This window comes from Xiphophorus maculatus, chromosome 11, assembly GCF_002775205.1.
Source record: "Xiphophorus maculatus strain JP 163 A chromosome 11, X_maculatus-5.0-male, whole genome shotgun sequence".
Taxonomy (NCBI): domain Eukaryota; kingdom Metazoa; phylum Chordata; class Actinopteri; order Cyprinodontiformes; family Poeciliidae; genus Xiphophorus; species Xiphophorus maculatus.
Window position 1 is genome coordinate 3917250 of NC_036453.1, and position 27940 is coordinate 3945189.

The 27940-nt window shown below is 35.1% G+C and overlaps 1 protein-coding gene and 1 pseudogene across 1 annotated transcript; both read right to left on the bottom strand.

Moving 5' to 3' along the window:
• Positions 1-3129: 3129 nt before the first annotated feature.
• Positions 3130-14702, bottom strand: LOC102218497 (solute carrier family 13 member 2-like). Its single transcript, XM_023342715.1, has 12 exons — positions 14305-14702; positions 11764-11901; positions 10014-10150; positions 8592-8848; positions 8332-8509; positions 8123-8245; positions 7341-7550; positions 6128-6228; positions 5930-6045; positions 4734-4895; positions 4516-4653; positions 3130-4402 (listed from the first exon to the last, which is right to left on the bottom strand). Exons 1-12 carry the CDS (start codon positions 14413-14415, stop codon positions 4271-4273), a joined length of 1803 nt encoding a protein of 600 aa, XP_023198483.1. The 5' UTR covers positions 14416-14702; the 3' UTR covers positions 3130-4270.
• Positions 14703-18485: 3783 nt separating this feature from the next.
• Positions 18486-27898, bottom strand: LOC102218746 (annotated as a pseudogene).
• Positions 27899-27940: the final 42 nt, after the last annotated feature.

The window sequence follows — 27940 nt, forward strand, 5'->3', positions numbered from 1 at the left end:
TGTAGGAACAAATCTCACACTTCTAAACGTGTGTTTTTAGGTCTTCAGTAACAGTTTTGGGAAGATTGTGATCATTTGATTCAACGGGTGATTTTTTAAAATCTATGTATGAGTGTGTCTGCTGCCATTTTGTACGATTGTGTGTGTCTTTCTCCCTGTGTAAAAGTTTGTTTGAGGCATGAACACCTCTCTGGTAAAATAAAGAATATTATTTAAATGTCAGCAATGTTCTAATCTGCCTCCCAAAGGTCAAGTAGATTTCCAGAAGCTATTAGTTAATTTCCTCCACAGTAAGCAGTGATTAGTTCGAAGTTCGTGAGACTTATGCTTCGTCTCGTTCTGTTCCTGGTTTGATTGTCGACTACGTTGACCTGTAATAACCGTAGGCCGTATGTAAGTGCTGTATGTGCTCAAAGTGCGACGATTTTTACAGAGAAACTCATAAAGGTGGCTGGTCTGATGTGGACAGAAATGCACTTTGTCATCTGTGCTTTGGTTATACTTTTAACAGCCTTGTGTTTCATTGTTTGGTTTAAAGTGAAGTTTGTCATCTCCTCTCTGCAGGAAGGATGAAAAATTACGATTTCAGGCAAACTTTTGGTTTAGAAAAATATATATTTGAAAGACGTAGCACAATAAAATATTTTGGATATTTTTTCTTGTTGCGTTCAAACAAATCATTTATTTCTCTTGATTTTTGCCTCATAGTCGTTTCTGTTATTTTCACTTCTACATATTCCAGTGATTTTGAGTGTGCTTCATAAACTCCTTTTGTTTGAAGGAGATCTGTCATGAGATGCCTCTAAACTGTAATATGCACACTTCAGTCAGAAATATCCAAATAATTGTCTGAATTTTAGGAGGGGAGGTGTTCGTTTTTACATATTTTCTGGTTTGATGCATTATATGTTTTGATTAGTTGTGTCATTGACTAATTTAAAATATGTCTACATGTTGGTTGAACCAGAGGAGTGCAGAACAAGCAATCAGTTGAAAGGAAACCAGATGTGTCTTCAGATCCGTATAGATGACACATTTTTATGTGATTCACATTGGCCCGGATTCGTTTCTGGTTTATAGTTGCAAAAAAAAAAAGTGGTAAAAGTTTAAAAATGTGACGGGATTTGATTGGGAATTAAACTAATTGACTTGAATGTTTTGTTGGAACATGTTTCATAAATATATAGAAGAGATTTTTAAATGACTTGTTGTGAGTCGTACAAATTATTTTGAACTTATTTAAAGTTTCCAGATGTTGGTGAGTCTCAAGAAATGAACAATAAAGATTTATTGGACTTTTTGAAGCATTACAGTGTCCCGACTCTTAGTGCTCACTGAGAAACAAACAGAAAACAGACAAATGCATATTAAGACATTAAAACTTTACAGACAAAACATTAATTTTTTTAATTGACTTTATTTTTTAATTCACTTTTTGAATTAATTTAATTCAAAAAAAGCAAACAGTGATATATTTCAAGGTTTTTGTGTACGATAAGGGCTTAGATAAGTAGCTGTAAGCTACTAACAAGAGTAAACACTTAAAACACATAACATTGGGTTTAATAAAGCCTTTACTATTTGATTTGAATTAAATAACAAAATTGCTTTTTAATGAAATCTGAATTGATTTAGATCCCCTGCATATTACAGGTAATTTAGAAGAAGCATAAAACTTTACTTTCACGCGCTCCCTTTGACATCTGTATTTCTAGTTTATTACACTCTCTCTCGTAATGAACATGACAGACAGCGGCCTTTCACATCTGCATCGTCCTGTTGGCAGCCTCTTATCTCACAGTTATCCTTCATCTGTACACGCAGTACAAAGATTTATTAACACCTGTCTGCTATTGATTTGCTGCTTTCACCTTTTCGGAGGGGGGAAAGACACAATGTAGTGACGTATTGACAACAGGAGTTCAGTTCTGAATGGACAAATTGAGAAACATGATGAATGAAATCGAAGATAAGAAAGTTCTGCTTAAATAGTGCTTAAGGTAAAATATTTAATCAAGATCCTTTGGTTTGCAGTGCATGATGGCATAATTTATTAAAAACAAAATGTTGGTAAACAGATAATAAAACTAAACAATCAAGCAGTACAGTATTAGTAAGGAGTATTGTTTCAAAATAACAGTAGATAGCTTTTATTTCTGAAATAAGAGACGAAGGTTCATTTGGACTCTTAAAAGAACCAGGGTGCTTACACAGTATTTTTTTTACTGTATAAACAGTAAAAAATATATTTTCTTATTTTTATGATCATGTGAGTGGAAGAAATTCATTCTTCATGCTTTAAAAATCAATTTTGTGCTTTATGTAGGTCATGCTCAAAGTGTCCTTGATGTGAATGCTATGATGGATTTTTCAGTGTTTGGGTTCAGCTCAAGCATTTGAGGTCAAATTGGCTATTTTGATACCACTAACATAAGAAAGTCTGTTCAGTTTGCCAATAAAACATGTGACCTGATAGGCAAGACGGTAAAGCACTAAAGATGTACAGACGGCAGAAACAAAGGAGCTTTGTTACCTTTCAGTATCAGTGACCTGTACTGATGACTTTGCAGAAGGACTGTACAGTACGTTTCTCCAAAGCTGCTTATCGCAATAAATAGGTTTCCCAACAGTAAGGGTAAAGAATGACCTAAAGAGTTCACTGGTTCCTGAGAGATTGTTGTATTCACTACATCCCCAAAATTAGTTTATAGAGCCTAGAAAACCTAAAAGCATTGATAAATACCAAGTGAGACACACATTTTCCATTCATTTTTACAGCAGTAAAGTAATAAAGTGCAGCTTTCAGACACAAAAAGAGATTTTCTCAAATATCTCATCTGCAGCAACTTGTCTACTCTCAAAAATTACACAGATTTATAAAAACTTTATTTTATAAACGTTTACAAAATATCTGTTTTTCCTCCAATCAGCTTATATTAATGAAGCCGGGGTACTTGGGCATTTATTTGGAATCTTCTTCTAAAAAATGCCTTCATAATCCTGTTTAAAGACATAAACTCATCACAAGTCAACTTTCACAAGATTTTAATCCTTGGCTGGCTGATTTTATCTGTGAATGGGTAAAAGACCCACAGAAACAATTTTCTACAAGTACGACAAACCAAAACAAATATTTTAATATCATTTTATTAAGACAAAATCATTCTGACAATTTGAGTTTGAATGAACAAGCTTGTGTTTTTTCACTTGCTCAGCAGCTAAATGGTGCATCTTTTAAAAATTAGATTTAAAAAACAAAGTACGGTATGTAAACAATGAAAAAGTCTTATTCTGTGCTTGTTTTAAAAACAGTACAACAAAAAACACAACACAACCAAAAATGCAACCAAAAGTTACAACTTATTGTAATTAAACTTTCAGCAATAAATTAAATTAACACATAAAGTTAATTTACATTTATTTCAATTTTCTATGTAAGACTGTTAGAGTAACAGGATAAAAATAAAATCACTGAAAGATATCTGCAACATTTGTAAATGAGATTAATAATGAGGTGAAGACACTTTCAGAAAAATGTGTACAAGGAAAAAAACCCCAATGTTTTTTTCTGCTCTGAGCTTGACATCAGGAAGTAATAAACACGGGTTTAACAATGTACCTATTAGTTATACAAGGTTAAAAAAATTAAAGATAAAAATTGCATGGATTAAAGTTTTTTCTTTATACTTCATCAAGCTGCTGTATAAAAATATATACACTATATCATAATTAAATAATCATACAATAGTCTGTATTGTACATCTATGATATGTATTCGTTTAAATAAAGTCTATTTTTTATCATCTCTGGTGGAATAGAAACCTTTAAGTTTTACAAATTTGGACAAATTGACGTTTTTAATTTTGCATGACAGTTGTTTCTTTTTTTTTTTATTATTAAAGATTTTGTTGGCTCTAGTGGCCTTTATTTGAAAGTAGTTTGACAGGAAACAGGGTAATCAGAGAGGGGGAAGACATGCGGCAAATGTCGCCAGGCCGGGAATCGAACCTACGACCACTGTTACAAGGACTAAGGCCTCAACGTGGGTCATGCTTTGCCCCTGTGCCACCACAGCACCCCAGTTGTTTCTTTTTAAAAGCTTTTCTTACTGGTCAGTGGATGGGACTCAGGATAAAACTGAGTAATGTCTTTTATGCATCAAAACTTATACATAAAATAAGTTAGCAAATTTACACAGCTCTAATCAGACCCCACTTCACAATGTGCCAACAGATATAGAAATACTTTAAAGGGCATTACAGGCAGCCACTCAGGGTTTACTGTAGGTGCTATTGGCCCACTGAGGAAACGTGTCCATGTCAAACATGACGTATCCCCAGGTGTTGATGCCCAAATTTACGCAGAGGATCCCAATGATGTTCAGTATGAATCCAGCTCTCACCTGAAGAAGAAAGGAACCATATTCTAGTGAATCTAACACTCTTGGTTCACCATTTTCTTTATAAATTAACCACATGGTTGTGAGTAATAACTAAATATTTAAATTCTTCTCACCATGTCAATAACCTTGAGGTTTCCAAACGAGAAGGCGATGGCGTTGGGTGGTGTCGCAACAGGCAGCATGAAAGCAAGAGAGGCAGCGATGGTGCAAGGCAGCATCACGTAAAGCGGGTGCAACTGGATAGTTGTGGCCTAAGAGAAACAAAACAAATGTAAACACCAATAAATACCAAGAATATGTGACAACGTACAGTATGTTTCCCTCAGTTTACCATTGAAGCAAGAATGGGCAGGAACAGGGTGGTGGTTGCTGTGTTGCTGGAGCATTCGGTGAATGTTGCCACCAGCAGACTGAGCAGAATGGAGATGGCAAACGGAGGGATTTTCTGCAGGGGAGCCAGACTAGCTCCAAGCCATTTAGACAAACCTGAAATCTGCACAGATAAAAGCAAAGCGAAACATAAAGCAGGTGCAGGACATGTTAAATATCTGCACAGATTATGAAAGAATTAGTTGCAAATATCCATATGGGAAGATAACAGGAACATTTACCCTACGATTATCTGACTTAATTAACAGCTATTTAGTAAAAATACATTTATATCAGTTTGAGAGATTTCAATTATGGGAACACAAAGAAATAGTGTACACCATGAAAAACATTTTACATATTTCAGTAATAAGTTGGTAAAACTGAAGCACATTTGGTTAGAGGACCAGTCAAACTCTTCTGCTGATGATATAACACACTATCTATAGTTCCAAAAACATAAATTTATCCCCCAAGTTATTTGTTTATATTACTGATCATAATTTAACTTAACATGTATGTATGTATCATAATAATAACCCAAGATGAATCGGGTATTGTAAAACTATTGCTGAAATTATTTTTGCTGAAAAATAATTTCAGCAAAATTATTTTTTTCAATTAGAAAAATTAAGATTAGCAAAAATAAATTAGCAAAAATAAAAATAATCTAGATTCTGTGATTTAACATAAAATTAATAAGCAAAAAATGAATAAGTAGAAATAAAAAATATAAATATATCTATAAATATAATTTAAAAAATTCTAATTATAAAAATAATTAAATTAATAAATTACAGTGCATAAGTATTACACAGGTATATATTAATTACACTGTAAATAAAAACCCTTTTGAAAAGTAATAAAATAAGTAATAAGTAGAAAATGAAAAAATTCAGAAAATATTTTAGAATTGTGAATATCAAAAATATGTAAAATAAATAATTTACAAAAAACAGTTTAAATATTAATACATAACAAACAGACTAAATTTACAACATATAAAAAATTAAATAGCTGTATAAATCAGCAGATAAATGAATGAAGTTTAGTAGTATGAAATAATTTATGGCAGTTAAAGGCACAATGTGACAGCTTACAGATTATTACTACCAGCAAAGCTGTGAATTTAAAAACGTGAAGTTTCTGGTTGTTCACCTCACTGCCGGCAGCCAGAGCGAATCCTCCTCCCAGCAGCAGGATGATGTTCCAGGGCATCCTCTCATGGACCACCTGCCAGTTCAGCAGAGTTGGAGGCGCCTTAATCCTTTTACCTGTAACATGAAGAAACATTTTAATATATAAACTTAAATAATTTGGGTTACAAGAAATATGAAGGTCCAGGTAAACTCTCACCTGCCTCGGTGAAACCATAGCTGCCACATAAGGGCAGCCGAGACGGGATGACAAAGAAGAGCATTGACATAAAGATGGCCACTGTTCCATCTGACACAAACCTAAGGAAACAACACAAGTTACTTAAGAAGGTCTCAATAAAAATGTCTGAACTATAAAATGAAATCAAGATTTTAATGAAAGCTCTTCATCAAGACTCTAATTTTTGCTATATAAAAATATTTTTGTAATTTATTTGTAAGATATTTTTCATTATGTACAATAAAACCTGTACAGAAAACAATATTTAGAGTCAAGGTGAAATGTGCAGCAACGTCAGAGCATGAGTATGGATGAAAATTAATCTAAAATTGATTTACAAGCAGCCATTTTCTTAAAAATATTGAGTTTTCTCATGCATTAAGAAGGCTGACCATCTTTCCATAACATAATAGGTTATTTTTTATAATATACTGAATTTAAACACTGATTGAATAAATAGAAAATTGTGGATTTCTCATATGAATACACTTAGACATATTTATAATATATAAATATATTTTAAATGTAGACATATTCATATCAAATCAAATCAAATCTTATTTGTATAGAACATTTCAGCACCAAGGCATTTCAAAGCGCTTTACGTCATGACAAACACAAAAACACAAAGTCATGCAACATTGAATCAACAATCAAAAAAGAAGGACGGGACATTAAAATTAAGTTAAGTACATTACACAGCCCTCAGGTTTGCTTATTGGCGCAATGTTTTTTTTTCCATTATGTTACCATTTTTATCCGTCATACCATCCTCGCCTTCTTAGCCTTCAATATTTTTTTTAATAAACTGACGCTATTCCGTCACGCAGCTCGACTGAATAAGCGCTATTAAGGTGAAAGTTAATGAGTTTGTCGATATTTCAAAGCAGAACCGCATAAAGTGTAGCTTGTATTCCACACAGGCCTCCATTTTGATCTGTCGCAATCTTTTACTTTGTATCACTAGTTCCGCTTATGAACGACCACCGGCGCCCCCTGCTGGATGGCGGCCAAACTATATCACTAAAGAAAGGCTGAAGCGGACGTCTTTAGATTATCGATTGGAATTAAATTTAATCTAACGGTGTAGAGATTGAACCAACATAAACAACAATCTGAACTGATACTCTGTTAAGAACAAAAGTACGGAATATTAACCTAAAGTCATAAAATGTAAAATAAAGAGACTCACGAATCCTCTTTGTTGAAGAGAACTGTGGCCCAGCCAGGTATGAAGCCTGGCTCTCTGGTGAACCACAGCAGCACAAGCAAAATGAAGATGGTGAGTACTGCTCCTTCTGCAAACTTCATGCCGCCCAGCTTCTTGTACTCCTCTTTCATCACTGCATACGCCTCTTTATCTCTGTCACTTTTCATGCCACAACCGAAAGACTTCTTCAGGCTGAGTGAATAAAAACAAGCAGAAAGATCAGAGCCACACAGATAGCACTTTGATAGCATTTCTGATTTTAAAAACAAGCTATTAGATTTTAAGATGTTCAAAGTGGTCATTTTCCATAACAGTTCTCAACACAGGATTAACTAGAACAGCAATAAAATATGTTCAATATCAACACATCAAATCAAAACAAAACGCAGACATGCTAATGTTAGCCTTCCACGCTAATGTTAGCTTAGCACTTTGTTATAAGTGGAAACATTACCTGTGGGAGGAAAGTGTGAGTATTGAAGATTCATGTTGTCTGTAAAGTTAACTGTGTATTTATTTCGTACCAGATAACCCCCATTCCCTTATGATTGACGTGATCAGTAGTCGTATCTGTCATTAAACTGTGGGTAATTTGGCTGTTGTTATATTTCTCTTCTGTTAAGTGCATCACTATCTTGGAGTTCCATGGAGATATTACTTTTGGGTTTTTCTTGAGTTCAGCTTTTGTTTCATCAATAACAATTTAGGTACAACCAAAATACTTGAAACTGCTTCAATATATTTCATATCTCTGGTTGTCTTACTTGAAGCCAAGAAACATGAACTGAAGCCAGAGCCAGGAGATCGCCAGCATGAGCACCATGTTGGGAAAAGCAAAGCCAAACCAGCTGGCAAAGTTGATCACATCCCCATTCCCAGGGAAAAGCCTTTGGGTGAAAAAATAGTGATTAGAAGAGCAGAAGCAGGAGAATAATTTAAACCCTCTGAACTTATGATTGAGCTGATGTCTCACTTGTCTACTTGACCCTTGAGGATGAGGTTGGGAGTGGTGCCTGTCAGGGTAGCAGTGCCACCGATGCTCGCAGAGTAGCACACACTCAGGCTCATTCCTTTAGTCAGGCGGCTGTACTTTTCCTCTGTTTCGTTCCTCGTGTTCTCCTTCATGGACTCTGGAGTCACTTGAGGCAAAACTATATTTCCACAAAGTGAAAAGGCTATTTAAAGAATTATTTTCTATAATATGTCCTTCCAAACTACTGAGATTCTACTCACCTATTCCATTCTCCTGCTGCAGCTTTGTGTCTGTGTTTTTCTCATCTGGGATTTCCTCCTTGATTTTTCTGCTCTCCATCTCAAACCCGAGGTTATCTTCTGCTGCGCTCTGGAGGTCTCGTTCTTCTGCCCGTGTCTCCGTCGCCTGCAGCTGATGCAGCACAGCCTGAGAGATGGGCAGCATCATGGCTGTGGTGGCCGTGTTGCTGATCCACATGGACAGGAAGGCCGACACAATCATGAATCCCATCATCAACCTGTGAGAGTGGAAGAAAGACAATTATGGTTGACATGAGCTGCATAACATGACCCATTTTGAGATTAACATTTGTTTATTTATATTCAATTTAATTAAAATATTGAAAAAAAGTTAAGGAGTACCGGTATATATAGTTCAAGAAAATATTATTTGGACATTAATGTGTGCAGGTAATTCAACTTTTTTTTTTAAAACACAATAAGTGGCATACTAAATGCATTTGATTTCTCAGTTTTGACCATTTTTGCTCATTGGCCAAAACCCAAAGTTAAGGGTAGTTTTAGAGCAGAAATGTTGGCCTGATAAAAAGTGTATTCCACAGTATCTTTTGTGGATACTTAGCCTGAGCAACTTTTGTTACGGTCAATAAACTGTGTTTGTCCTTTTTTTATTTTTGGCAATGTGGATAGGTGCCAAATCCTGCTGGAAATGAAAACAGCATCTCCATAAAGCTTGTCATTTGAGGGAAGAATGAAGTGCTCTGGTGTATGAATGTTCTGACTTTGGACTTGATAAAACACAGTGGACCAGACCTAGGCGATGACATAACACCCCAAAATATCACTGACTGTGGAAACTTTCTACTGGACCTCAGCAACTTGGATTGTGTCTCTTTTACATTGGAATGAAAAATGTGCTTTTGTCCAAAGACAATACCTTGGACCCTGTGACCAGCAGTCCAGTCTTTTTTATCTTTAGTCTTTATCTTTTGCAAGGTTGTGGGTCTTGAAGGACTGATTCCAATTGCAATGCACACCTTGTGAATGTAGCCATGCCTGCTGCCAATGCATATTCTTTGCACTGTTTTGTTCTACATGACTTTCCATTGATATTCTTGATCCAGCACTCTCTGCACACCCAGTTTCTTTAGCAACAACCTTTATAGTCAGCATAATATTTTCTTAACAGCTGTCAAGTCAGCAGACTTGACATTACATTTCTGTCTTTAAAATAGTTTTTATTGTAAATTTTAAATGTTCTAAAAACAATTTAGGGTTTTCATTAACTTTAAATCATAATCACCAAATTAAAGAAATTAACTCTTGTTGGTATATTACTCTACTTTGGGCATTTAATTACTGAAACATTTGGAGGATGATTTGTTTGATCAAGATTCAGCTGCTGACTCTGTATCTGTGGCATCACAGGCTTTAAGCTCTTACAGGGCTGGACGAACACCAACCAGGAGAAGAACACGGAGAGCGATGCGTTTATGAAGGTTCCAGTGCTCCACTGCAATGGCCACCAAGAGACCGCCCACAAACAGCATGTTGGAGTCTTTCAAATACTCAATACTGACCTGAAAAAAGATAACAAGAATATTAATTCATGGCAATAAAACTATGTCCAAAAGAAATTAAAATTAATCTGAGCACACTCATTCAAAGCTTCTTGTGTAATTTTTACACATTTTCTCAGTTCCTTTGTTACCAGTCAGGGCCAAAAATATTAAAGTTACTGAAGTGCCAATTCAGATTGAGCTTTTATCTTTACTGTTAGTGTCTTCATGTTGAGTCCATATCTCAAATGCACTAAACAGGAGACAGAACAACCCATCATTGAAGCAGGTTTAAAACTGTTATCTCTTATCTTAAGCTAGCGGAGACATTCTTTGCTGTTCAAGTTAACACTTTCTTTGTTTTTTCCTTTAATGTAGCACTTAGAATTGTTGTCTAATTACCAAAAGATTTACTTTCATAAATGGAGAATTACAACTTTCACTATGATCCTCCACTTGAAATATTGTATTTTCCAGACTATAAGTCACTATTTTTCATACTGGTCCTCCAAATTACAGACAGGTGCAACTCGAGATTAATATGAAGGACCTGGATGACGCCACACCAGACTAAAAATAGAGCTGAGTAGAAGCCATGCAACCACAGTAGGCTCGTCCAACCAAACACCAGATCACAATCAGTTCACCCTGCAACCTTACAAATAAGCATCATCATCACTGCAACTTCAGCCCAGGGATAGCCAACACTAACCCTAGCTTCAAAATCACTTCCTGACCAACTAAAATGTCAGCAACTCCACACCCAAAAAGGTGTAGAGCCCCCCTAAAGTACAAGCTACAACCTCCGACGTACCCACCCCAAAGGAATGGAGCAGGAAACGCCAGCAACCCCAGAAACCTCAGTCCACCCATCTATGAAACTACACTTGCACCCACGCCACTTAGGTATCCATCCCACTGCCTCAAGTCAAGCACAATTCACCAGCCACAGCTGTGGTTCTCCAAGATGCATTACACTGCCCCACCAACCAGACCACAGGCTGGCACCAGGCCGGGGGCCAGCAGAGCACGGAAAAGCAGCAGAGGAAGGACGCCATCATGAAAGCCTCGGGATAGCCCTTTTACCAATGCAAAGCCACACCCCCGGTCATCGCCACACAATGGCCAGGCACACGCGTTACAGTCGACCACCGGAGGCCTCCCCAGCCGTAGGACCAGTCACTGACACCAAAAAATCCAAAAGACGATCCTTTCTTTAAAGTTTTATTGTTTGTTCCGCTACACTGCTGACATTTTCCCAATCGACTTAACCAAATTGCATTGTACTGCATTTTGCATGATAAACAGTTGTTTCAAAACTTAAGATGTTTCAGAGAAATGATTTGATGTAATCTAGGGTTGGGTAGAAAATGAAGTGAATAGCCTTTATGTGTTATAAATGTTAATAAGACAAACCTCAATGCAAAGTTATAAAATTATTGAAAATGGCCTTTTAAGATGGCAGAATTTCCCTTTGGAGCCCAATCTCAGTTAACTCTCCTGCAGGTACAAGTATATTTCTACAAACAGATCAAGAAACATACCCGCTTAAAAAAACAAACAAACCCAAAGTATTCTTTTTGTTGGTTACAATTTGACATAATGAAATATAAAAGTATAAATAGGAACTTTACATCTCCAGCCTTCATGATGCCCATCATTGGGAACAGGACGACAGGGAGGAGAGCGGTCACAGCCAGAGGCATGCACTCCGTGCACCAATACAAAGCCATCAGGATGATCACATAGCCACATTTTGCTTCCTGCGAATACTGCACACACAAATAAAAAAACAAGTTAGTCACAAATATGCTTACATAGCAACCAAATATTATTCATTTCCATACATTAAATCCAAGCTGGTGGAGATTAAGTTCTTATATTTTAGCTCCAGGATTAAACTGATGCTTCAAAAAGAAATTATTCTTATGCACAGAAATGTTGTGTTTATGTTCACACAAATTTAAAATAGAGGTCTGAAGTCATCTCTATATCAGGATGAAGCACAAACCCCCCCACCCTTCACATTCAGAGGAACAAAGAGTTAAGAGACTAATATTTCAATAAAATGGGTTATTGTGGGGGCAATTTCCACTTAGATTGTCTTTGAGTGTTGATAAATGGGGTAAGTGGTCATCGGCATGAAAAAGTATGAGAGACGCTGATCTATATCAAATACTTCTACGGGAAGCCCAAATTTGTAACTTTCTTGAACTCGGGCCACACTTTGGACACCCCAGATGTAGACAGTAAAGCATCCATGCAGGATTGATTCTCATCCAGTAGATTTGGTGTCCAAGAACACAAGATCAAATGATCTACCAAGAAGAATATTCTAGGTTTAGTTTGGCATTGATCCTGGCTGTTCCCACCATAACGAAGCTCTGTGTCACAGAGCAAAGCAATAAAGTTACTCAAGGACCATGGCATTGATACAACTCAGACGTTAACCCATGTGCTGTCATTTCTCAGAAACATATTGGGTAAGATATCTGAACAAGCTGTGATCAGCTACATACACCAATAAGAAAAGTATGGATCAATATCCATGTGGAGGGGACAAAACGTTTGACTGTATATTAAAAACTGATGCTCATTTTATCACATTTTACTCAAGCAAAGGCACATAGACGCTGAGTTACTGTAAAGTTATACAACATTCATGTCCTTTGTCTTATCTCTGCATTTCTTTAAAAGGTAATAAGACTTTAGACAGGCAGATAGTAGCAACCCTAGATCATAAAACAAACTGTTGTGCTCTTGTCTCATAAGACAGCGTTTATAGTTCCTCAGAAAAAATATAAAACACAGTTTAAACTACCCAACACAAAAGTTTCCACTGACAAAATCCTTTATGCAGGTTCCAAATATTTATTTACACCAAAATTACTGAAGATATGTTTTTTTGTGATTTTTACGGTGGGTATTAATTGCAAATTTGATATAGGTAATGCAACATCTGCCTTCATTATTTATTTTGATAAACAGTCGTGAGTCTATTTGAGTGTCTCCGTTTTATAAACCATTTGAGCCATTCGTTGGTCAGTTTTTCATGACATTTCGAAACTTGAGCTTTATTAGTTCAAAAACAAAAAAGAAAGAATATTAAAAAAAACTTCTCAGGAAGCTTTGATGACAAGACAGCAGAGTCGACCAGGTTTTGGATTGTGTAAGAAATCTGATCATGGAGAAAAATCTCGTTTACTTTTCATGTTTTTGCATTTTTACTGGGGGAAAAGAAAAAGTGTTACAAAATAACATTCCTGTAATTAAAAATGGCTGTAAAGGATTTATTACAAGAACATAAAAATCAAACTCATCCGAACAAAAAACAGGATCAGATGTGTAGAAAAGGCTCAATCCACATTCTTGAGATTTCAGTTATGTTGACTGCAGATGAAAATAGGCCTCCAATAATAAATTATAAAAAAACAAAAATATTTAACATTTTCTGAAACTAATTAACTTTGTTTTCCTTTCTTAGTCCTTTCATAAACTGATGAAATAAAAAGAAAGTTGTTACTTTTGAAGTTGTTACTTTTGGGTTGTAAAGCCTGAACAGGCAGGATTGCATTGATGTAACTGTTAGACATTTTTTATTTTTGAAGAATTTCAATCTATCATGCTGGCTTACATTTATCTAGAATTATACTTTTTTGGTCTTTTCATTTGTAGCAATCCAACAAGTAACTGCAGAAGAAAATATTATGTTTCCTTCTGCAGTTATTTGAGATAATTAAGTAACTTTACAGGTAGTCTGGAGATGTTTTGTTGTTGTTGAACATGTAAAATTTTCTTTCTATGTTTCTCCAATAATCTCTGTAATTTATTTGCAAAGGATTTGCCAAGAAATTTCATGAAAAATCAATGTCAGTATATGAAGTTGGTACCAAACAGCTTTAGCTGTGCACTTCTTTTAACATTTTTCATGCCATTTGGCGTGATTTCTGGAGGAATACAAACATCAGATTGAATTGCAAGTTCACAGATTAACCAAACATGACTAACTTTCAGCTGACCACTATTTGTTCTCCTCTCAGTTTAGACATGTTGTCATCACCTGGACGTCTGACATCAACGCTTTGAGTAAGAACACAGTTAGATAAACAGAAAAACAGAGTGGGATAAAACAAAAATTTACTCTGATTTCAACAGTAAAGCTCGTTCTCACTCACCGAGGTGGGAACGCACAGAGGCAGAGGAAGAAAGGCGAGTGGCGTGATGAAGATGATGATGTAGTTTCTGTGGTACCACATCCACTTTAACACATCCAACATGCTACCCATGATGATCTTAAAACTCTAACAAAAAAAAACTGTGTTAGAAAACTCTGCTAAAGCCTGGTAGGTGTGAAGCTGATCCAGACACACTGGTGTTGTGTGAGGAAGAGGAGGAGGAGGAGGCCGGACAGGTGGGAAAACTTCAGCCAAGATCCAACAGTGGAGATGCGGAGAAAGCTGCTTTGGTAAAAAGAAAAAGCGAATGCAAGTTACTCTCTCTGTCTAAGTTAGCGCATCAAACATTAACTCAACAACAAATTGTCCACAATCCTGGACAGCGAGGAAGATGAAGCTGCTGGTAAAGAGGGAGGCAGCTGTACAGGAAGGGGGCGGCGCAGACAGATGGAGCCAATGATAGACAAACAATGGTCAGTTTATCAGGTGGAGGAGTCCAGCTCCATCATGTGTAACCAAAGGTCAGGGGGCGTGAATACAGTTAAGATGGAGCATGCTGACAGTCTGAAATACAAGGTCTGCAAGAGTTCAGCTTTCACAACCTGAGGTGAAAAACCAGAGGCCAAGTTTTACTCCTGAATGTGTTATCCAAGATGTTTCAACTGGGAAACGTAAATTAAATCCTAATTAATAGTTTCGATTACTAATTTCTTGATCATATGAATTGTCTTTATTACTTTTGTTGTGTTGTTTTAAAGTTTCTTTTTGCCTTGCTTTTAGTTTTCACACCAAATCTCTCGTTTCATATTAAATGTTTTTATCGATAAAATAAGTTCATGACCTTTAATGGATGTTTTCACCTAAACCAGCATTAAACAAAATGACTGAGGGGAAAATAGACTTGAATCTAAACTCTTTTACTTACTGACTAACATAATAAGCACCATCTAAATCGATAGTTTCATTACTTATAGTTCTGCATTCACAACATTTCAAGCATTTCATGTGGCTAGTATTTAAGGAGATATGTATTTTCCACAAATACATAAAAATACTGTCTATATATTTTGTTTTTAAATATTTTCATAATGTGTAACAGGCTAGTAGTACCTTGTTCTTTTAAAGGTATAAATATTTTAGTTTCTGTTGTCTCTATTTCCAACAAAATTGTTAAGTTTACCTGTTACTGAACATAAAATTAAGAATCAAATTTATATTTTGTTTCAATAGGACTGCAGTTTTAAACTCTTAATTGTTTAAAAGGGGATATAAGCAATAATTTCAATTTTAACTTGGCATCAACTTTAAAGATTGAGCTTTTTATTCTCCTCAAAGTAAATACATTTCTTTATGCTTAGTTTTAGAGAGAATATAATGCAATACCAGCTCTTGAACCTTCCAAGTTTTTACATAAGAATTTTATTCTAAAACTTAGAGTTTCAGAAAAAAAGATTTTTTTTACAAGTTCTTTCCCCTATTTGCAAACATCTATGGATACAGTATTGTCTCAAATACAGACACAAAGGGCCAGTAAAGCGGTAAAGAAATGGCCGATTCTGAATATGAATGCAAAATTTAACAGCTGTGAAATAATAATTAAAAACTATTCCCTTACAAGTTTTTGTGTGTTTTATAAATTACTTATTCCTGCACTTTATATGTGAGATAAGAGATCATACGATCCACAACTATAAACCAAAACACAGATTTCAGCAGCTAAAAGATTCAGGTATAGTTTTATGTTTTGTAACAAACATCAACAAAATAGAACAAACAGAAAGTTATTTTTTGTTACTCAACTTGTAGCTATACAAGTTTTTGAAACATTTGTCAGATTTGCCATCTTGGAATAAAAACATAAACCTTATTTTTGGTTTGCAAAATGCAGTTATTTTGCATTCTTACTACAAGTGGTAGTAAAGCAAGAAAAGAGTAAAGAAATCAAAGAATATGGTTTTATTATGACACTATCACTATAATACATTCATTTTAAAAACCAAATAGTTTTTTTATATGAGTGAATATTCTACTGGATACAGCATGCAATGAGAACTTTCAAGGTTTGATCATTGACTAAAGCCAGCTCCTTTTTCATCGACAGTCTGGCAGATGATTTGCTTAGTGATTAATAGCTATCATAAAAACAGGAATACTTTTAAACAAATTGCTAATTAGATTTAGTGCCATATAGTGTGTCGGTTGGACCAACAGCAGTTCTGACAGCTTAAATGTTTTTGTGCCATGTGAGATTCAGCAGTTCTGTATTTTCTCTGCTTCGTTCCTTTGAGATATTGGAGAAATGGCAGCAGTCCAAGTATTACTTAATTACAGATTTTACTGACAACTAAAGTCCACTTGCAATCCTAATTTAATTGCTGTATGCCATTTAAGAGCATTAAATCATTCTGACTCTCCTTTTTTAAAGGGCAGGGAGGGTGGTATTCTGGGTCAGAATATCTGCAAATATATAATGTAACTGTAAACTCACTGTGACTGCAAAGTTTTAATGCTGGTAAACGGGAGTAACAAACATCTGTGAATGAACGCTAGGCATCATCTTTCCATGGCGCCAGAGCTATTAATTTAACATTTTAAGAAAAATCTATCTGAAAATATTTACAGCTAATTCTATATATAGATTAAAAGTTTAAATCCGTAATAGTGTGACTAAATCTGGCAGAAGAAACCTCTGTGTTTGCTTTTGGTTGATTATTTATCCCAGAAATCAATAAAATGGAAAGTCTGATGCAGTTACACAATGTTAAAAGGAAAAGTGGCCATTTTTTCAAACTACAAATGCACTGTAAGATGTTGGTTTACATAAGAAAATATGCAATTAACCTAATAAAAACAATAAAGGCGGGGGGGTGGAGAGGGGGGATAAAAATACAGAGATGTAAAATTGTGGAATAGCTTGTTTTTCTGACTTTTTTTATTTTTATTTTTTTTGGTTTAAAATTCAACACAACACATTTTCAACAAATTCTTTATATCTTAGCAAAAAAAGAGAAAGCTGGGATTTTGTTTGGATCCACAAGACACTAGCTTATCCATAACCAAAACAATAAATGGTTTGATTAATTCATTAAAGGGTTGATACATTTTGTTAATCAATACAACTTGTTTTGTGTTTATCTATGATATCCCATGAAATATGAAAACATGAAATCCCAATAAAAATATTGAAGTTTGTGATTTTATGTGATGAAATACTTTTCTACAGTTCCTCAAATGACCAGCAGGGGTCGCTTCTAACACATACAAAACTTTGCTGTTTGTAACAAAATAAATTTTCACATTTATTTGTGAAACTCTTTGCAATGTTCTTTTTTTAAATTAAATAAATACTGATTAAATAAAAAATAAAATAAACAACTGAAGTTGGTTTATTTTGGATCCACATTTAGCTGCAGCAATATACCGTAGCTGATATTTTTACAGCTTGAACAATACATGGTTTACGACAATAAAACATTTGTACAAATTAAATGAAAACAAACAAAAGAAATGACAGAAAACATGTCATTTGAATTAACTCTGGTGTCATATTCAGTTCACAACATGAAACTTACATTGTTAGTAGTTTTCTAAAGTATTGTTTAATCTGTCCTTTAAAATTGTTACTATAATTAAATAACAAAGTATATTATATACAGATTCTTCTGTATGTTACATCAGGAAGTAATAAAAACAGATTTAATAATGAACCTAACAGTTAAGCAAGATATAAATATGTTGAGAATACTGTAGTGAATAGTTTGCTTATAACATGTGTATTGCAAAATAATATGTACACTATATAAAAACTCAATAACTATACATTAGTCTCTTTTCTAAGCCTTTAAGTATATAAAAATGAAGAAAGTTGTTTTTCTTTCTTTTTTAGTCATCTTAGGGAAATTAAAGATCCTGACAAATTGACATTAATTTTATTTCATCAACATCAGTTTAATTCATAAAGCGCTTTAACATCAACCACAGCTGAAACAAAGTGACATCAGTAACAAATAAGAGAAAAGAAAGCAGAAAGATGTATTCTAAAGCATAAAAAATTATCCACATAAGATAAATTCACCAGACACAGACACACACCTGCAGTTTTTGTTCAAGTTTATAAGTTTTATATTGAAAGAAATTGATTTAGAAACATTTTCTTTTGCCTGCTTTTGTTATTTTGTGTTACTTACATTAATTGTTGTCATTTTTGTTTTTGAAGTACAAAAATTTACACTTAATTTTACACTTTGGTCCACCTAATTATGTCATTTTTAAATATGAAATGTTACTCAGTACTTGAGTAGACTTTTTACCAAATATCTTTTTACTCTTACTCAGGTAATTTCTTGGACTTATGTATAATTTTTGGGTTTAACCAGACCTCACCTCATGATGTTCTGCTTTAGCAGATCTATAGACTCCTGTTATTGTGGTTCAGGGTTTACTGTGGGTATTATTGGCCCACTGAGGAAACGTGTCCATGTCAAACATGACGTATCCCCAGGTGTTGATGCCCAAATTTACGCAGAGGATCCCAATGATATTCAGTATGAATCCAGCTCTCACCTGAAGAAGAAAGGAACCATATTCTAGTGAATCTAACACTCTTGGTTCACCATTTTCTTTTTAAATTAACCACATGGTTATGTATTGGTGTGATTAAGTCTCACCATGTCAAAGATTCTGAGGTTTCCAAACGAGAAGGCGATGGCGTTGGGTGGTGTGGCAACAGGCAGCATGAAAGCAAGAGAGGCAGCGATGGTGCAAGGCAGCATCACGTAAAGCGGGTGCAACTGGATAGTTGTGGCCTAAGAGAAACAAAACAAATGTAAACACCAATAAATACCAAGAATATGTGACAACGTACAGTATGTTTCCCTCAGTTTACCATTGAAGCAAGAATGGGCAGGAACAGGGTGGTGGTTGCTGTGTTGCTGGAGCATTCGGTGAATGTTGCCACCAGCAGACTGAGCAGAATGGAGATGGCAAACGGAGGGATTTTCTGCAGGGGAGCCAGACTAGCTCCAAGCCATTTAGACAAACCTGAAATCTGCACAGATAAAAGTAAAGCGAAACATAAAGCAGGTGAAGAAAATGTTAATCTGACCTAAGACCACCTGATTTTAAGCGAATTAATCTACATCAGTTTGTGATATTGCCATTATAGCTAAAGATCCCTTTATGAGGAAATAGTGCTGGAGCACATGTGTCAAACTCAAGGCCCGGGGGCCAAATCTGGCCCGCCGTAATGTTTTTATGTGGCCAAATAAATAGAACCGTCAAGATAACAGTGTGCTTAAATTATTTTATTAATCAAATCAAAGCAGTTTATCCATTTACTGCCAGATTACGTCAATTAGTCCCTTTAGTTTCTTGCAAATTATTGTGGAAATTCAAAATCAAAAAATCATTTTTGCACTAATGCATAATTGGGAGATTATTGCAGATTTTTTGGCATGAAAAACATCAAGTTTAAGTGATACTAACTTTCTCACTTGTATTAAACAGCTGCCCATGCCTTAATTGATATCGTACATAAGTGCAAATATTGCAAATATTTCTAATTTAGTATCACAAACACTTTGATTTTTATTTCAGATAATCACAAAAACAAACACAAAATAATGGAGGGTCCGATTACTGTCCCTCCATTAATCAGGGACATTAATGTCTGATTAATGTCAGGAATTAATAATATAATTTAATTTTATCAATATATTCCGGCACAATCAGCCCTTTAAGAGCATTTATGATCTTGATTTGGCCCAAAATGAAAATGGGTTTGACACACCTGTGCCAGAGGAAGCTCAGACCTAGTCAAAAATATCTACAAATTCCAGCACTGACTTGGTAAAACAACAGAACGTTTCATTACCGTAATTAAAATCTTCTCACCTCACTGCCGGTAGCCAGAGCGAATCCTCCTCCCAGCAGCAGGATGATGCTCCAAGGCATCCTCTCATGGACCACCTGCCAGTTCAGCAGAGTTGGAGGCGCCTTAATCCTTTTACCTGTTACATAAAACCATGAGCAAGTCGCATGGAGTTCAAAAACAAAAGTTCTGCTACCCACCCTGAGAAACTTTTAGTGACCCGATCTTAAGCCATTTATCTATTGTTAATTTTAAACATAATCCCTTGTAGTATACCATTTTGAACTCGCATCACAGCTAATAAAAAGTTTAAGAAAGACTGCCTAGACTTACAAGAAATAATGACGAAGGTCCAGGTAAACTCTCACCTGCCTCGGTGAAACCATAGCTGCCACATGAGGGCAGCTGAGATGGGATGACGAAGAAGAGCATTGACATAAAGATGGCCACTGTTCCATCTGACACAAACCTAAGGAAACAATGAAACTTTGAAGTATCATCTAAAATATTTATTTTAATAATTTGTCGTGTCAGGATGATTTTTGATGATCTTACCATTTTACTCATAACCAGAACCCACCACAACTCAACTAGCTTTTCTGTACCTCTGACATGTGTGAAATATGTAGAAAGAGATCTGCTCAGTACAAAGGTATTTAAAGTCAAGAGAAAATGTGCAACAATATCAGAACATGTGGTGTTATAGTTTTGAAACAGAACCAACCTGAGCTGAGTTTATAATTTGATTAACACACATTAAGATTATCGCCTGATTCTCCAAACTAACTACTCACTACTGCAAGAAAAGCATCTATTCAAAAATATTTGCTGCATATACTCCAGAGAATTAATTGAAATCAACACTGAAATATTCAATTAAAATCATAAGATGCAACACAAAGGGAAACCATGTGACTCACGAATCCTCTTTGTTGAAGAGAACTGTGGCCCAGCCAGGTATGAAGCCTGGCTCTCTGGTGAACCACAGCAGCACAAGCAAAATGAAGATGGTGAGTACTGCTCCTTCTGCAAACTTCATGCCGCCCAGCTTCTTGTACTCCTCTTTCATCACTGCATACGCCTCTTTATCTCTGTCACTTTTCATGCCACAACCGAAAGACTTCTTCAGGCTGAGTGAATAAAAACAAGCAGAAAGATCAGAGCCACACAGATAGCACTTTGATAGCATTTCTGATTTTAAAAACAAGCTTTTAGATTTTAAGATGTTTTAAGACGTTCATGAGAAGCCATCTCCCTACTAGGAGAAAAAGATGACTTGACTGCAGTCAGTTGTGTAGTAACTAGTTACATTTACTTATGTAACTTTTTTTTTAAAAATTACTTTCATGAGTATTTTTACAACATTTTTTACTTTTACTTGAGTAATTTTATTATGAAGTATCACTAATATTACTTGAGCAAAAATTCTGGATTCTCTCCCCACTGAATGAAAAACCAAACAAAATGTAACCAAAACTTCACCAGACACAGACACACACCTGCAGTTTTTGTTAAATTTTCATAAATTTTCTTATTGAAAGAAACTGATTTGAAAAATTTTCTTTTGCTTGATTTTATTTATTTTTTGTCATTTTAGTCATTAAAATACTACAAATTTCCGTTTAACTTTATGTTTTTGTTTTGTCTGATGATGTAATTTTAAAAGATTAAGTGACTGATAATTTGATCAGTTACTCAGTACTTCAGTAGACTTTTCACTAAATACTTTTTACTCTTACCTGAATAATTTCTTGGACAGCTACATTTTAGAATATGTTGAAGTAGAGCTACTCTTACTTTTGATTTTGGGTGCTCTGCCCACCTATGATTGCAGTCTACTTTCTGTGGAGACAATTTTCCAGAATATTTGAACTGACTGGGGTATGAATCCCATTTCTTCTAACTAAGCCTTACCATATCAGTCACTAAATAATACCCGGTTCAGAGTCTAGAGAAAGTTGCGAAGAATGACTGTAAATGGGTGTTATCTGGGAATCCTCGTAGACAGCAGGGCATCTCAGTCTGACTGATTAAAGGAAAGACTCACCTGGACGTTAAGTGAGGCCAATTCAACCACCACTAAAGGATCAATCACTCCCAGAGACTCAGAGTTCCAGTTTGTGACGTATCTGGGCGATTTTTTGCTATTATTCTCATATTTTTCAATTGCTGTTGCATTTTTCCTGAGTTCAGTTTTCGTTTTTCAGTAAGATTTTAGCAGCAACTGCTGGTTGTCTTACTTGAAGCCAAGAAACATGAAGTGAAGCCAGAGCCAGGAGATCGCCAGCATGAGCACCATGTTGGGAAAAGCAAAGCCAAACCAGCTGGCAAAGTTGATCACGTTTCCATTTCCAGGGAAGAGCCTTTGGGTGAAAAATGAGTCATTAGAAGAGCAGGACAAGCCGATTTGAATGCATTTGATTGAGCTGATGTCTCACTTGTCTATTTGACCCTTGAGGATGAGGTTGGGGGCGGTGCCCGTCAGGGTAGCAGTGCCACCGATGCTCGCAGAGTAGCACACACTCAGGCTCATCCCTTTAGTCAGGAGGTTGTACTTTTCCTCAATGGCTTTCCTCCTGGACTCTGGCGTCACTGGAGGCAGAACTGCATTTCCACAAAGTGAGAAGGATATTTAAAGAATCATTTCAAACCACTTAGATTTTACTCACCCAAGGCATTTCCTTTTGTGTCTGTGTTTTTCTCATCTGGGATTCCCTCCTTGATTTTTCTGCTCTCCATCTCAAACCCGAGGTTATCTTCTGCTGCGCTCTGGAGGTCTCGTTCTTCTGCCCGTGTCTCTGTCGCCTGCAGCTGATGCAGCACAGCCTGAGAGATGGGCAGCATCATGGCTGTGGTGGCCGTGTTGCTGATCCACATGGACAGGAAGGCCGACACAATCATGAATCCCGTCATCAACCTGTGAGAGTGGACTCACTTTGAGATTATTGAATATTTTGGGTTTTTTATTTTCTACTTAAATAAAACAGAGAAATAGTTAAGGAGCATGTAGACATAACAATTCTTTGGGTTTTAATTTATTTCAGTAATTCAGTTGAAACTAATGAATAAATAAATATGTAAACTTCTGTCATGTCCTGGGTTGTTTTGAGTCTCTTTCTTTGTTTTACTTTAGTTCAGTCCTTCTTGGTGTTTCTGTTCATGTTTATTTCTTGTCTCTAGTTATTCCCTGTTACCCTATTTTAATTATGTTTCTTAGTTATTCTTTAATATTAGATTCATTTCCTAGTTCCTTGCTACTCTCCCTCGCCCCGTGTGCCGTTTTCTCTCTCTCTCCTCACACCTGAAACCCATTAGCTCATCAGCCCAGGTATTTCGTTCCACCATTCATCCTCACAGTATTTAAACCTTTCTGCTCTGTTATGTTCCCTGTTTATTTGCTAATGGCATTTTTCTTGGACTTGTGGTTTTTGTTCTGCTCTTTCTCCCTGGGATTTTTTTTCTATGTTTTTCACCATAAAAAAAATATTATTAATTTACAAGCTGCCTCTTGGTCCACCAACAAACTCACACAGACCATGACACCATCTTTGTCAGTATTTGGCTTAATACTAGTTAAACTGGCAGATTATTTAAATTATAACAAAACATTTTTCCCATTTTATAAGTTAAATAATCTGCCAATAGAACACATATTTTTTCATTGGTATTAAGAAAGTCCTGACTCTAAACAAGCCCTATATCTAGTCACTTATAAATCAGTTTTGTTTTATTTTAAGTATACTAAATGTTTCCTTTAGAAACTAGAGCAAAAATACTTGGTAAGATTTTGTGTTTTTGTAGTGTAGTTATCTATTAATATTACTTTTGTGTATTTAAAATTTGTTTTCATTAGTCTTAGTGCAAACTAAACTATAACCATCAAAATTAAAGCAATTATATGTTGTAGTAAATTACTCATTTATATGAATGAAAGTACTTGACTTTTACTTTTTGTACTGAATTACTGAAACAAATTACCATTTGAATGACATCACAAGTTTTGTCCTCTTACAGGGCTGGACGCACACCGACCAGGAGAAGAACCCGCAGAGCGATGCGTTTATGGAGATTCCAGTTTTCCACCGCAATGGCCACTAAGAAGCCGCCCACACCCAGCATGCTGGAGTCCTTCAAATACTCAACACTGACCTGAAAAAGAATCCCAAGAATATTTATTCATAACATTGAAGGAAACTGGCTCCAGGTCACATAAATTTAACACAGGGGTGGTCCAAAGTGAGACCCAGCAGCCATTTGCAATTTAGGAATAATTTAAATGGTGCTGGTGCAGATAGAGACTTTTATATAAAATGTTCGATGACAAATTAGATCTTAAATAGAAAATTGTAGGGACAAAACCAATGTTTCTCCAGTGACTTTCACCCCAAAACTGGCCCAATAATTATATGTAGGCAAATGTTTTCAAACACACTTCTTATTTTTGTTGCTGGGATTAAACAAAAATTTAAACCAGTTAGGAAACGGTGTAACTTTGAGAACCTTTTTTTTTTTGATGTTTTAATTAAAATAAAAGCTAATTTGTTGCTTAGGAGGTAAAAAGAAAATAATTAATAAAATAATTTAAAATTTTTAACTGAAATAGCTAAAAAATAAATTGTGCCCTCTGAATGCTTTCAACTTGGTAATTTTGCAAAACGTTTGGACACAACTGAATTAAGCTTATTGTGTATTTTTTACAGTGTATCTCAGTTCCTTTATTCCAAGAGTCCATTCAGGATCTTATCTTTACTGTTTTCACTAAACCACCAACAGTTTAGTGTTGTTCAGTCTTTCCGTGACGAAAGACTGAACAACCTTTCATCACTGTGTTTTATAACAGATACTTCTTATCTCTTATCATTTTCTGCCGCTGACGCTTTCTCGAGAAAGCCGCATGCGTGTACAACATAAGATACCTTTAGACATCTGTTTATATAAAATCCCATGGAAATTTATAGTATATTAATGTTCCATGTTTTGCATGCTGAATCGATGTAGCAAAACTAAGGCATTGCAGAGCAATCATCTAAACTTATTTTCATTTTGGGCCATATCAAAAATCTGAATGTTCTTTAAGGGCCGGTTATGTCAGAATGTACTGATAAAACCCATTAAACTGTTAAAATATCAATAAATAACTGCTTCAGCATTCAATAAGTGTTTCTTAAAATGAAATAATATCAAAGATCTTTTCACAGTGATCAGCCCATCCAGGATTTTGTGATTGTTCGATCAAAGTCGCAGATTTTGTGGTGTTAATTTAGAAATATTTGTAAGGAACTTTTACGATATTGGTGCTAACGTGTGATGTTAAATGTGACTTTTTAATCGTTGTATTGCTCATGGATTTTCAGCCACATTTTTGGTCAAATGTGACTGAAGAAAAATTGCAGTAAAATCAGAAAACAGTGTGAGGATCTGTTAATTCTGTGTGAATTTTGCGGATTTGTGAAAAACTGGAGGGATTTATTGATGTAATTTGGAGTCTAGAGGGCCACATAATAAGACACAGCGGGCCAGATTTGGCCCCTGGGCCTTGAGTTTGACACTCAAGTTTACCGCCCTCCTGTAAACTAGGGCGGGATAAATAATCAATAGAAACATACTGCTGATGATTTATAAAACAAACTTACATGAACAGCTATGCATGCAAAGTAAACTTAAAGGAAACAGAATTTCAAAATTTTAAGTTTTTAAACAACTATGAAAACATTCTATATCCCTGTAAAATGAGTCAAACTGAATATGGAACTACAACAATGTCCAAACATCAACCAGCTTAAAAATAAATATTAAACTATTTTACTCACAACGTACAGTGAAGAAGGGAATAAAGACGAATATAATAACTTTTTCCTCCCATCCTTTTCTTGTTATGTGAATCAGTTTGCTATCATTTTATTTATGTAATATAATTTATTATGACATGGTTTTAATTATAATTTTTTGGTAATTATTGAGTTGGTAAGTAATATATTTAATTAAACCAGTTAGGATTAAATAAATGTTCACGTCTTGCTACGTCTTTTCAAACAGAAAAGTAGTGGTAAGCTAATTATTTTGCTCTTATTTATGTATTCGTGTTTTAAAAAAATGATAAAGCTCTTTTAAGAGGGTAGATTTTCCCTTAGGAACATTTTCACAGTTTGTTTTAGTTAATTTTGCACACAGATCAAGTAACATAACCACTTTAAAATAAAAAAAGAAGGAGATTTTTACAAGTGTGGTGTAAAAGTTTGAACTTTACATCTGAGGCCTTCATGATGCCCATCGCTGGGAACAGGATGACGGGAAGAAGAGTGGTCACAACCAGAGGCATGCACTCCGTGCACCAATACAGAGTCATCAGGATGATCACATAGCCACACTTTGCTTCCTGCAAACACAAACAAATATAAACGCAGCTTAGCTTAAAATATGCTTACACATTGTTTACAATCTTATTTTCATTTCTTTAAGCTAAATTAAAGCCGGTAGAGGAGATTTAGTTTAGTATAATACTGGATAAAACTGATGCTTCAAACATGGCAGTGGTCATCAAATCAACATTTTGTTCATAATATGGCTTTTGGTTGACTTTTATGCATAGAAATTTAGCATTTATGTTCACAAAAACAAATATTTTAGGTTAATATAAAGATCTGATGTAATTTTTCCATAAAAGAGGAAAACACAATTGTTCCTCTGTGATTGTAATCAATCCAGGATTTACTTGATATTCATGTCTACTTTTGTTTGTTTGTTAATATAAAATAATCAATAATCAAACTCATCTGGACAAATTACAGCATATAATCTAATGTTCATATTTCAATGGTTTGATGTTCTACATAGGAAAAACAAATTCTTGTGATTTCAGTAACGCTGACAGCAGATAAAAGCATTTAGGACACTTATTAATATGAAATATAATTGTAAATTACAAAAACTTACATATTTTATTTTTTTTTATACTAATTAACTTTGTTTACCTTCCTCAGTCTTTCCAAATAGTGATAAAGTAAAAAGAAAGATGCAAACTGTTTAACAGTTAACCAATTCAACTTTTATTTTAAATTATTCCAACCAATCATACTTTTTTGGTCTTCTGTTGATACAAAATATTTAACAAACTTCTTTTGATATTCACAAAACTTAAATATTTGATATTTTTAAGCAATCACTCTTTCAGGCTCTATAGACATTTGTTTAAACTTTCTTTGTTTCTTCCATAATCTCTCAGTAATTTATTTCCAAAGGTTTTCACATCACATAAATCCAAGGAAATCCACATGAAGAATCAATCTATGCATGTAAAGTTGGTACAAAATACTAAATAATGATGTCTTTAAAGATTTCAGCTGTGCAATTCACAACATTTTTTAAGCCATTTGGCGTGATTTCTGGAGGAATACAAACATCAGATTGAATTGCAAGTTCACAGATTAACCAAACATGACTAACTTTCAGCTGACCACTATTTGTTCTCCTCTCAGTTTAGACATGTTGTCATCACCTGGACGTCTGACATCAACGCTTTGAGTAAGAACACAGTTAGATAAACAGAAAAACAGAGTGAGATAAAACAAAAATTACTCTGATTTCAACAGTGAAGCTCGTTCTCACTCACCGAGGTGGGAACGCACAGAGGCAGAGGAAGAAAGGCGAGGGCGTGACGCTGATGATGATGTAGTTTCTGTGGTACCACATCCACCTAAACATATCCGACATGCTACCCATGATGATCTTAGAAACTCTAACAAACTAGATCCATACACACTGATGTTG

Excerpts from the sequence above, each read along its gene's own strand:
- LOC102218497 (XM_023342715.1), bottom strand. The coding sequence starts at position 14,415 with ATGGGTAGCATGTTGGATGTGTTAAAGTGGATGTGGTACCACAGAAAC. Across the intron at positions 6,229-7,340 it reads CTCTTCAACAAAGAGGATTC|GTTTGTGTCAGATGGAACAG; the intron begins GTGAGTCTCTTT and ends TTGTTTCCTTAG. Across the intron at positions 4,654-4,733 it reads TGCCCATTCTTGCTTCAATG|GCCACAACTATCCAGTTGCA; the intron begins GTAAACTGAGGG and ends TGTTTCTCTTAG.